General features: G+C 36.3%; 1 protein-coding gene across 1 annotated transcript in view; it reads right to left on the reverse strand.

Moving 5' to 3' along the window:
- LOC125678974 (transient receptor potential cation channel subfamily M member 2-like) overlaps positions 1-13,519 on the reverse strand; it is a 68,637-nt gene that overhangs the window by 34,913 nt on the left and 20,205 nt on the right. The window contains exons 11-17 of the mRNA XM_048917800.2: positions 12,733-12,924; positions 9,053-9,208; positions 6,295-6,473; positions 5,833-6,085; positions 2,729-2,837; positions 697-794; positions 454-591 (exon numbers count right to left, since the gene is read on the reverse strand). Coding sequence (XP_048773757.1) covers positions 454-591; positions 697-794; positions 2,729-2,837; positions 5,833-6,085; positions 6,295-6,473; positions 9,053-9,208; positions 12,733-12,924 — 1,125 coding nt within the window. The remainder of the gene's footprint in view (positions 1-453; positions 592-696; positions 795-2,728; positions 2,838-5,832; positions 6,086-6,294; positions 6,474-9,052; positions 9,209-12,732; positions 12,925-13,519) is intronic.

The following is a 13,519-nucleotide window of genomic DNA, read 5'->3' on the forward strand; positions in this document are numbered from 1 at the left end:
CCCAGAATGTAGAATTTACCCAACTCACCCTGAATGTAGAATTTACCCGAGTCACCCAGAATGTAGAATTTACCTGAATCACCCAGAATGTAGAATTTACCTGAATCACCTAAAATGTAGAATTTACCCGAGTCATCCAGAATGTAGAATTTACCCGAGTCACACCCAGAATGTCGAATTTACCCGAGTCATCCACAATGTAGAATTTACCTGAGTCACCCAGAATGTAGAATTTACCCGAGTCACTCAGAATGTCGAATTTACCCTAGTCACTCACAATGCAGAATTTACCTGAATCACCTAGAATGTAGAATTTACCCGAGTCATCCAGAATGTAGAATTTACCCAAGTCACCCAGAATGTAGAATTTACCCGATTCACCCACAATGTAAAATTTACACGTGTCACCCAGAATGTAGAATTTATGTGAGTCAACCAGAATGTAGAATTTACCTGAGTCACCCAGAATGTAGTTATGGGAGCACTCCACAACAAGTATATTTTCTTCCACAAAGGCAACTCCTTTTCCACTGGTAATTGAAAAGCACTCCGTATTCTTCTTCTAACAGTAAGCTTCTTCCTTTTCTTAAACTATGACAAAAAATGAATTGATAATATATGTAGGAGTTTATTGCAACACACAAAGCCATACAGCATAATCTGACAATACGAATGCTCATCACAAACTAGTCTTACACTTTCTAGCTCATTTTGCAGGAGAGATTTTGATGTTGGTAGATTTTCCTCATCTTCCTCATCAGTCTCTGACTCATTATTATCCACAACTTTGGAATCTGAAAGAAATATTCCAGTCCTGATTAACTTGGTGTAAATATGGCTTCATATAGTGGACTCTCAGATATCTGGACACTTCAACTTCCCTACAATATTTTTGGGGAATGGATTTTCTAAATGTTATCTAGTCTCCAGAATTCCGTGTTCTGGATCGGTACGGTACTTTTATCCCCCCAAAATTCATTTTCCATTATGTTTTGTTTATCTAGATGGCAATTTTAACTGGTCTGTATTCTTGAATCAGCTTTCCCGAGCTGGGTGTTAATTGTTATAAAATAAAAAGATGTCCAACTGTGAGCGGTTATGAAAGACTCGCTGCAAGATTAATTACTTATGTGGGCACGAGATTCTCGCCTCTCTGACAATTTGAATTGCACTACTGTACTGCCAAGGGAATATAATTTCCATATCAATAGGTTAAAGCTGTATGATCCGATGTTCATGTATTATTTTTGTACATAATTACTTTCAAGCAGATTAATTAGTGTTTAAAGTTATTGACTTTCCCTTAAATACATGCTTGAAAACATTTGCATGTAGAAGAAAACAGTGAAAAGATTATTTAAAAAGCAAATATAGTGTGGTGCGCATAAATCATTCGGAACACCTTGGGACTTTCACTGAAAACAGTGTTTTTCGGTGGAAGACCCGAGGTGTTCCGGATGACGCATAAATTATTGTTTGTTAGATGTCTATAACTAGCCCCACGCGCGTCAGGGGAATCCCAACATGATGTATTAACTCGGACGCAACTGTCTAATTTTAAGGCTGAAAGAGCATAAAACAACGAATTATTAAGAGGCATTTGAAATTTTTATTTGTATTAAACTTATGGCACGGTACTGTTGTAACAAAAGTACACAGCTTTACACAGATAAGACCATCAATGATCTGAAAGTTTGAACTGCACACATGACTGTCACTTGAAATGGCCGAGAGACGGTTATTAGTAAACACCGATTTGAAATCAAGTAATTCTGGTTCAAACAAGTGAAATAATGTATGACATGTTGTACAGCCTCTTAATTACGTACGTGTGATGATTTAAGAGCAGTTTTACAAGGTGGAAAAAAATTGTCGAAATTCGGACCATACAACTTTAAATGTTATCAGCAAAATATATACTGTTAAAGAGTAATTACATTGATAATATTGGTTACTATTAATTTTATAGAATGACTTCGGAGTTATGTAGCCATTATTCTCTATATATGTACAATATTTTACATATAGATCAATATTTCTTTACCTTAAATTTGTACATTGATAACATTATAAAACTACATTCAATCAACAACTTGAATCAAATTTACACATGCACTTAGTATAATGTGATCTGACTGGGAATGATTAGCAGTTAATGTCAGCATGGATATCAAAAGGAGATTTACTGATGGCTCACCCGTGTAAATTCAGAATTGAATCTCCTATGATTGCTTATCAATTGACTTGTGTGGGTGAGGGTGGGGTAGGGGTTTAGTCATTAGAAATCAGCTTGGGCAATTATTAATACAACCATATAAACAGCAAGGTATCCATGTTGGTCATCACATGTTCTTGACTCACAATCATGTCTACATCACCGACCAAGTTTTAGAAGAGTTTATCTCATTTGAATGAGTGTTATGTAGTATTGCTTAAGCATATTATTGCATTTAATACAATAGACATATTAACACAATGAAACATTCCTAATTATTGTCATTCATATCAAAGGCCATTTACAAGTACAGTTTGGAAATATAGGCAGTTTAGACATCTGGACAATATGACTAGGAACCACATCATCTGGATAAATGAGGTCCCTGGATATTCTTTCTTTTGGACAGAGTGTCTGATCCATATCATACACCCCCACCCCCCTGGACTTTTACACTTCTAAGTAAATGGAAAAATGTAATACAAGATCACATGATACTTCTTAGTGGCTTACCAGAATCCCCTTTGAATATGATTCCCCTTTTCTTCTTCCAGCTTAAGGCTTTGGGTACAAACCCAATCCAGATGTAAATAGGAAAGATGAGGAACACACTCGCGAGAATCTGTAAGAACAATAGAAAGGAACGACCATTAAACAAGCTCAATATCTTCCAGGCCTCTCTTCAAGAATTCTAAAATATCAACAAATCTCTATTATACGAAATTAGGGGCGAGATCGAGACCTATGTTGGATAAAAATTAAAATTTTTGAGGGAGGGGGTAAAAACTTATGCAAGTTTTGGTCATTGAACATCAATTTTATAATAATACACGAATTATTTTGGTTCGAATGAACCTTTTTAAATGTTCCAATTCTTTGTTGGTAAAGCGATTTTTGTTTTGCGAAACTCTACCTGAACAATATTTTTTAAATCCATATAATACACCTCAAAAAATCTGTAGAATTTTATTTGTAAATGCGGCCATTGTACACTGGCAGTGTCAGAAACTCAAAAACGCAAACATGGCGAATATAACCATTATTCAGCAGAGCAAAGATACAAAATAGCAAAATATGCTGTAGAAAACAGTTTTATGAAAGCTTCCAAACATTTTAGTACAGTAATGGGAAAACAAATCAACAAAATTGGCATCAGGGCAATGAAAAAATCCTACATTTTAAAAAGGGCTACATCAGGATGTGAAGAACTTATTGATGGACTTCAGTGTGACAAAGGGCTACATCATAATGTGAAAAATTCGTTGACGGACTTCAGTGTAAAAAAAGGGCTACATCAGAATGTGAAGAACTCCTTGACGGACATCAGTGTGACAAACGTGGTAGATTGACTATGTTCGGCACATTTGAAGAGGATATTTTTTACTACATCAAAAATCTTCAAATTTCTGCAGAAAATTTGTGATCATGTACTTTGTGTAAATTAATCCCATGCGGAAACAAGATGTGTTTGTGAAACACCAATGCCCCAGATAATGGCCAATTCTTAAGATGGTCAAGGTCTCAAGGACAAATATCTTGGTACCAGTAGAAAGATCTTGTCACAAGGAATGCTCATGTGTAATATGAAAGTTCTAATATTTACCATTTAGAACTTATGACCAATGTCAAATTTTTTAAAAGTAGGTCAAATGCCAATGTCAAAATGTTTAGTACCAACGGAAAGGTCTTGTCACAAGGAATACACATGTGAAATATCAAAGCTCTAGCACTTACTGTTCAAAAGTTATTGGCAAGGTTAAAGTTTTCAAAAAGTAGGTCAAACTCCAAGGTCAAGGTCACAGTGTCAAAAATGTTGGTACCCACAGAAAAGTCTTGTCACAAGGAATACGCATGTGAAATGTCAAAGCTCTAGCACTTGCTGTTCAAAAGCTATTAGCAAGGTTAAAAGTTTTCAAAAAGTAGATCAAACTCCAAGGTCAAGGTCACAGGGTCAAAATGTTGGTACCCATGGAAAAGTCTTGTCACAAGGAATACTCATGTGAAATATGAAAGCTCTAGCACTTACTGTTCAAAAGCTATTAGCAAGGTTAAAAGTTTTCAAAAAGTAGATCAAACTCCAAGGTCAAGGTCACAGGGTCAAAAATGTTGGTACCCACGGAAAAGTCTTGTCACAAGGAATACTTATGTGAAATATGAAAGCTCTAGCACTTACTGTTCAAAAGTTATTAACAAGATTAAAGTTTTAGACAGAATGACAGACAGGACAAAAAAACCAAACAAGAGTACCGCAAACGGTACATAATACGCCCGTGAAATGCTTACATAGGGTGTTTTTCTTGTGCTATGATTTGTATAACTTTGCTTCAGGTAGTATCAGCCATCATGAGGCTGTGACAAACTTTCATATGAACAAAGGGTCTTAGCTTAAAAATCGAGATTTCCTCAAAATGGACCAAGTTCAACAACCTGTAATTTTTTCAAAAATGGAAGAAAATCAAAATCCTTCCCCAGATGCTCATCTTCAATACCCTTACAAACACTCCACAAAATAAGATGGTCCTCACTTGAAAACTGTGGGAGGAGTTGGGCAGACAAATTATGTACCCTCCATAGAATATTAATTTCCAAATAGACTAAGTTCAACAACCTGTAATTTTCTCAAAAATTGTAGAAAATCAAATTCCATCCCACATGCACATCTTCAATACCCATACAAACACTCCACAAAATAAGATGGTCCTCACTTGAAAACTGTGGGAGGAGTTGGGCAGACAAATTATGTACCCTCCATAGAATATTAATTTCCAAATAGACTAAGTTCAACAACCTGTAATTTTCTCAAAAATTGTAGAAAATCAAATTCCATCACACATGCACATCTTCAATACTCATACAAACACTCCACAAAATAAGAAGGCTCCTACTTGAAAACAAAATTGCAGTATGATCTAGAGTGACCCACAAAGAAGCTACACAGCAAGTTTCAGCATGATATGTGAAAGGGAAATGAAATTATAAAGAGAAAACCCCGAACGGACGGACGAACATACAGACATCGCTGTACCATAATATGTCCCGTCTAAAGACGGGCGTATAAAAACCATATGCCCCCCCCCCCCCCCCTGTCTTGGGGGGCATAAAGACTATGTCTACAGTATTTGAAGGAGACTCAAACTTGATCTGTAACCCATTGATATAAGTTCAATTCAGTAGCTGTAGGGATATCCAAAAATTGTCTGGAAAACTTTCAAATCCCTGAAATTTGTTAAATTCAAGGTCCATAACTTTTTAAAAAATAGGTCAAAAAATACATTTTCAGTTCAATAGCTGCAGTGGTGGCCAAAAAATGTACAGAAGAGTGTTTTTAATGTATCACATAACTTCTAAAATCTTCATGAAGAGAATGTTTTTAAAAACTGCTAATATTTATATACAGGCAAAAGAATTGATCAGCACCAACAGAGAATTAAATTCTTCAATTCTTTTTATTTTCACACAAAAAATGATGAATAGGCAAGGATTGTGAGAAGTCTAATTAATCATTTAAATGAGACAGAAAGGTGAACCAACAGAATCAGTGGGTCAATTACTGAATACAGAGGACAGTAAAATAACGATGTAAAACCCATTAAATCACCAAGCATTCATTGACTTACCTTGAACCAGTTTGGCAGTGTAAGAAAACCTAAATCCAGTTCCTTGACATGAATGGCACCAAACAATTTTCTGGTTAGCCACTTCTGGCAACAAGGGTGTGCAATGAAACCAATGTAGCCCGCATCATGAGCAATCTCCATGGAAGTCTTGTTGTTGAAGTCTTTGAGAGGTGCACTTAACATACTGTAGGTCTGTTCACTCGAGTCCATGTAGCCAATGTCCAAAACGCCCAAGGCTTTATCTCCAAACTCCCTAATTTCATTTAGAAATGATTTTCATCAACTTGTACTTCCGAGACTGTTTTGTTTTTATGCTCGAAACTTGACCAATTTACAGATCTAGGCATCTAGTGCTTTTAAATATTTTGGCTATATTAACTCACATTGTATTCATGCATCATATGAAAATATAATCAGTTTTGGACTTATTTGAAAATCTTTAACACAGAATTGGAAAATTACTTGGCATTCCTTTCCATCTCTGTTCGCATATAGAGTTCCGTGCAATACTTGGCCAGTTCCTTGTAAAGATTACTGCAAATAAGAGCCAATGCTATTGGTTCATCACAGCGGTTCCATAGCACCTTAGCCAGTTTGTGGCGGTTCATCAGTACAGCCCAAACTGTCAACCAGTTCAAAGCCTGAAATTAATTTTTTTTACAACTTTTAACAGTACATCTCAAAGTCTGAAATCAATCCACAGAGTTTGGTTTTCTTTTTTTTTAACAAATTTTAGCAACATCTCACAAAGTCTGAACAACTGTAAGAATATGTTGCTAATAATAATTATCATTGATGCTAAAATCATAACAAATCCCCATTCAGGATATCCATCATTTGATTTCTTAGCATATAACGATATCAAATATATGTCTCTACTGAGTAATATACATGGTTTACTGACTCCTTCATAAATTCATATGAAGGCAAACCGCTTTCAATCTTCCTTTTATCGTCATAACTCAAGAAAACAGACTCCTTCAAATCATAATACATACAATGTTGTATGTCAGGTAAATGCTCTTCCACAAGTGTTACTGCAATATTTATAAGTGAGAACACGACTCATTTTGAATCTATACAAAACAATTACATAGAAAAACGACATTTTCACAATGGAATGAAGCATCATTGTGGATGTTGCAAATATCCTTAGCAGACAAGATTATAAGACTCCCTTATGAGAAACCATGAATTATAAGGTGATTCCACCCAAGGGTTCAACCCCGAAGGTGGAATCACCTTAATATTTCATGGCAACTCATAAGAGTATTTTTCTCTCATATTATTAGAAGTTTTCCGTTTTCCTTGTGCCTAGTGACGCCATTTTGAGAATTTTCCAATTAATTAATTTTTTGCTGTACATTAAAAATAACACCAGAATCGAATTCTACGACCTTCATTTTGGCAACTACGTTGCTGACAAAAATCGGCTGACGAGTGTATTAGTGAATTGTATTAGAGTTATTCCTCTTTGAATAAGTACACAATAAATCAATAATCAGAGGTGATGCGTGACGTCACTCGGCAGTCCATCAGCGCGAAACATTTTGACAGACCTAATCAGAATCTGAATCCACAACTGCACGCTTTCTTCTTAAAGGAGCATTGATATTGATATTAACTGAGCAGTTATTTAATGATGAGTGTGTGAAGAGAGATTCCAAGTGGATTTTGTTGGTGGATATGGGCATGGCTAGACTTTTGTTTTCCACACGTGAAAGGACTCGAGTCTCATGGACATTGGAGGCACTTGTTTCACCTGAGACACGGACAGTAGACGTTGGCAGAGTGAATGTGGAGGTAGGCCTAGAACTAGTAGACCGTGTGGGCTGGGTTTCTGTGAACTGGCATAATGCACCGGATGACATAGATGTACTCGACAGCATTTTCGATATGAGGAATTTGTGACTGTTGTTGAGTGTGCAGAGTTGTTCAAGGAATGTGTATTTTTGTGTCCGGTCACATATATTTTGTACACCTGGAGATTATCATGGACATTACAATCTGTCATTTTTTATACAAGAACTTTGCGAAGTTGCAGGCTAGTTGTGTATTGATTATTACATCACGTGATATGAAAGATAGAAATATCTTTCATACCTTTCTTTCATAGAATATCTGTATCTTACATACGTAGATATGAAAGATTATAAGACTCTCTTATGAGTAGCCATGAAATATAAGGTGATTCCACCCGAGGGTTGCAAAAAAGCTGTGAAACCCGAGGCTTTGCCGAGGGTTTTACCGCTTTTTTGCAACCCTGAGGGTGGAATCACCTTAATATTTCATGGCAACTCATAAGAGAGTATTTTTCTCTCATATTTCTAGAGTTTTCCGTTTTCCTTGTGCCAAGCGACGCCATTTTGAGAATTTTCCAATTAATTAATTTTTAGCTGTACATCAAAAATAACACCAGAATTGAATTCTACGACCTTCATTTTGGCAACTACGTTGCCGACAAAAAATCTGCGACGAGTGTATAAGTGAATGATATTAGAGTTATTCCTCTTTGAATAAATCAATAATCAGGGTGATGCGTGACGTAACTCGACAGTCCATCAGCGCGAAACATTTTGACAGACCTAATCAGAATATGAATCCACAACTGCACATTTTTTTTCTTAGAGGAGCATTGATATTGATATTAATTGAGCAGTTATTTAATGACGAGTGTGTGAAGAGAGATTCCAAGTGGTTTTTGTTGGTGAATATGGGCATGGCTCGACTTTCGTTTTCCACGCGTGCAAGGACTCGAGTCTCATAGACATTGGAGGCACTTATTTCACCTGAGACACGGACAGTAGACATTGACAGAGTGAATGTGGAGGTAGGCCTAGAACTAATAGACCGTGTGGGCTGGGTTTCTGTGAACTGGCATAATGCACCGGATGACATAGGTGTATGAGGAATTTGTGACTGTTGTTGAGTGTGCGGTAGTTGTTCAAGGAATGTGTATTTTTGTGTCCGGTCACATACACCCGGAGATTATCAGGGACATTACAATCTGTCATTTTTTGTACAAGAGCTTTGCAGACGCTAGTGTTCGTCAATCGAGGCGAGGTAAGTTGCAAGCTAGTTGTGTATTGATTATGACGTCAAGGGATATGTAAGATAAACGTCACGTGATATGAAAGATAGAAATATCTTACATACCTTTCTTTCATAGAATATCTGTATCTTACATACGTAGATATGAGAGAAAAGTCATATTCTTTACCTTTCTTTCAGCGACTGCTGGATCCAGTACGTAGAGTCCTACTGAATTCATGGACATTTCATATGGCTGCACAAAATCACTAAGACCAAGCAGTTTAAAGATGAGACGATTAAGGTCATTCACCAGAAAGTTGACATTCAATGCTTGATCTGTGTACTGTAAAAATACAAACTAGATGTCACTGTTATGGCAAGCATTACTACAGGATCCCCCACTTCTGGCATTATTTGCTATGTTCAAGGTCCATAACTCTTTCAAAAATAGACCAACAAGGTCCAAACTCACACTTGTTTAAATTTTCAAATCAATAGCTGCAAAGATAGATAAACAAGAGGCCCATGGGCCACATTACTCACCTGAGTCACCTTGGCCCATATTTGAGATTTTCCCTACATATTTGCATATAAAACTTATTGTGGCCCCAACCTATCCCCTGGGGCCATGATTTATACAAACTTGAATCTGCACTATGTCAGGGAGCTTTTATGCAAATATAAACTTCTCTGGCTCAATGGTTCTTGAGAAGAAGATTTTTAAAGATTTTCCTTATATATTTGTATGTAAAAATTTGATTCCCTATAGTGGCCCCACCCTACCCCCGGGGAGCATGGTTTTAACAAATTTGAATCTGCACTATATCAGGAAGCTTCTATGCACATGTAAACTTTTTTGGCCCAATGATTCTTGAGGAGAAGATTTTTAAAGATTTCCCCATTATATTTCTATGTAAAACTTGGATCCCCTATTGTGGCCCCATCCTACCCGTGGGGGCCATGATCTAAACAAAGTTGAATCTACTTTATACCAGGAAGCTTTCAGGTAAATCTCCACTTTTCTAGCTTGGTGGTTCTTGAGAAGAAGACTTTTAAAGATTTTTCCTATATATTTGTATGTAAAACTTTGATCCCCTATAGAGGCCCCACCCTACCCTCGGGGACCATGGTTTTAACAAACTTAAATTTGCACTATGTCAAGAAGCTATCATGCAAATGTAAACTTTTCTGGCTCGGTGGTTCTTGAGAAAAAGATTTTTAAATATTTCCCCATATATTTGTATGTAAAACTTTGATCCCCTATAGTGGCCCCACCCTACTACCGGTGACCATGGTTTTAACAAACTTGAATCTCCACTATGTCAGGAACCTATCATGCAAATGTAAACTTTTCTGGCTCGGTGGTACTTGTTGAGATTTTTTAATGATTTCACCTATATATTTCTATGTAAAACTTTGATTCCCTATTGTGACCCCATCCTACCCCTGGAGGGGGGGGGGGGGGCATGGTCTAAACAAACTTGAATTTACTTTATACCAGTAAGCTTTCATATAAATCTCCACTCTTATGGCCTAATGGTTCTTGAGAAGAAGACTTTTAAAGATTTTTCTCTATATATTCGCATGTAAAACTTTGATCCCCTATAGTGGTCCCACCCTACCCCTGGGGGTCATAATTTTAACAAACTTGAATCTCCACTATGTAAAGAAGCTTCCGTGTAAATTTCAGCTTTTCTAACCCAGTGGTTTTTGAGAAGAAGATTCTTAAATGATTCTACCCTATTTTTGTGATTATCTCCTCTCTGAAGGGGGCATGGCCATTCATTTTATTAAACTTGAATCCCCTTCACCCAAGGATGATTTGTACAAAGTTTGGTTGAAATTGGCCCAGTGGTTCTGGAGAAGATGGTTTTCCTATATATCAGCATGTAAAACTTTGATCCCCTACTGTAGCCCCACCCTATCCCAGTGAGCCATGATCTGAACAAAGTTGAACCTAATTTATACCAAGAAGCTCCACTCTTATGGCCCAGTTGTTCTTGAGAAGACTTTTAAAGATTTTCTCAATATATTTGCATGTAAAAAAATTGATCCCTATTGTGGCCCCACCCTAACCCTGAGGGTCATGATTTTGACAAACTTAAATCTTCACAATGTCAAGAAGCTTTCATGTAAATTGCAGCTTTTCTGGCTCAGTGGTTCTTGAGAAGATTTTTAAATGATCCCATCCTATTTTGCATTTTAGTGATTATCTCCCCTTTGAAGGGGACATGGTCCTTCATTTGAACAAACTTGAATCCCCTTCACCCAAGAATGATTTGTACCAAGTTTGGTTGAAATTGGCCCAGTCGTTCTGGAGAAGAAGTCGAAAGTATGAAAAGTTTACAGACAGATGGAGAGACAACGGGTGATAAGAAAAGCTCACTTGAGCTTTCAGCTCAGGTGAGCTAAAAAAAAAAGGACAACAAACCCAAACTTGATCTGTAACCCATCGATATAAGTTCATATATAAATTTTGAAATTGATAGCTGCAGAGATAGCCAAAAAAGTCCTAAAAACTATCAATGCATGAATGCAAAGGTGGATCACTATACGTCAGCTCCAACCTATAATCAGGGCCCTATGCATGAATGACACACACATTGAAAGACACTAGACATATTGATCCTGGAAAATGGAGTTATGTCGCCAAAATCAGTGTGTAAAGAACAGCTTAATGTAGCTCACTACATTAAAGCTTATACTCTTTATGACACTACATCACAAGATAGCGATTTAAATGTTTTGTGAAATTATTTGTATCGATCGATTCGTTTGTCTATCATTGTAGCTCAGTGGTTAAAGCATTGGGTCGGTGAACCGCAGATCTCGAGTTCAAATCCGACAGAGTCTTTTGTTCATATGTGTTGAAATAATTTCTTTGAAAATCATGTTTTTATCCAAATTTGCATATTTTCTGCCTTTTGGCATATATACTTATCATAGATCATCATATCTTTTATGATTAAATCAATTCGTACTGATTTGAGAAACTATTTCTGGATGTAGTGTGCCACCTTAACAATTAGTATGAAACACTTCAGACAGAATTCATCCCAATGATAAGTTGTACTAGCAAATAAGATCATTATAACGACACCATAGAATATGTGAAAATGCTGACGTTAAATGAGATGTCTGAAACCCCTGTAACATCAACTTATTTATCAGCAGCCTGCCTTGGTTTAATAAATTGATCATATACAAAACATGCTCTTTTGTATCAAATCAGTTGAGAGACATAAATATGCAGGTGATAATGGAATACTGCTACATAAATTTGGGAAGTTGACCATGAAGAAGCTGAAGTCATCCCATTTGTCATAAAGTGAGTTGTTAGTTTGCCGCTAATGTCTATGTTCAGTAAAATATCCAAATATGAAGCAGATGTGGAAGACTCTATAGCGTCTTTTATCTAAAGTTTTCTGGGATATATCAAATTGACAAATGAATGAAAGTGATTATTAACAGGTGAAACATCTTCAATGTATCTAAATTTCGAGTTGAAGGCCACAGCAAGAGATTTTTTTCTTTTCATGTAAAAGCTTCTGAATAAATTCTGTCTCACAAGAATACAAAACCAGGTCAGTTAATATAAGGAGCACCATTCATGCCCATGGTAATTCCAACCATCTGTTGGAAGACCTGGTCTCCCAAAACTACATAGACATTGTTTATGAGGAACTTCAAGTATATTTTCATATCAACTTCAGAGTACTTGTGCATCCTATCAAGGAGGTGTTTATGACTCTCATCTGCTTAGCACCACACTAACCAGGAATATAAGCCTGGTGTTATCTATCTCCAATACTCTCAATGGATATCAAAGGAATTCAATGTGAACTTTTTTATTTTCATTCAGCTTACCACAATCTGTCCTAGGACTTTCTCTAGACAAATGCTGACAAAGAATTCCCTGTCCTCAGCCTTTTCATACAGAAATTTATATTTTTTATGATTGAGGTATTTGTGAATCTGGAAGCCTTGGTCTAGAAAAATTTCAACAAACTCCTCTCTACCCAACTTCAGAAGAGCTTGTTCAAATAATGATTTGTCCACCTGAAAAAAAAATATTAAGAAATCTTACTTTACTGCCTTCATATTCAAACTTCAAAGGTCACATTTTGCAGCACTATAAAAGATTTATTAAATGTAACAATTATTGCAAAGGAGTAAATGCACATCTAAACTCCTGAAAATTAGGACTTTCCTTCACTTTTCTATTCCCCTTTTTACCTACCAGAAATATTCCAATGGATAAGTACCAGTATTAGCATTTCTAAAATCAACCCAAAATGAAAATGAGTAACATCCTCAATAAAAGTACATAATGTACTCCTGGGATTGCAACTTTTCGAACAATGTAATTCTGGGCTTTTTGATATTGATTTATTTTCATTAAAATCACACATACCCATTTACAGTTAATCCTCAAATTATCGCCACTCAATTCATTGCCATTTTCATTATAACGCCACATTTTTATAAGAACGTTTTTCCTATTACTTAAAATTCTTGTTAAAACGCCAAATTCGCTATCGCCATTTGCCACGGTGTTTTTATTGCAAAAGTCTATGCCGAAGTGTTAATAATCTCAATAAACCGCCATGGGTGCACGTGATCAGTGATGTGGAAAATTGGTCAATATCGATCT

The sequence above is a fragment of the Ostrea edulis genome, chromosome 2 (assembly GCF_947568905.1).
Source record: "Ostrea edulis chromosome 2, xbOstEdul1.1, whole genome shotgun sequence".
NCBI classification, from domain to species: Eukaryota; Metazoa; Mollusca; class Bivalvia; order Ostreida; family Ostreidae; genus Ostrea; species Ostrea edulis.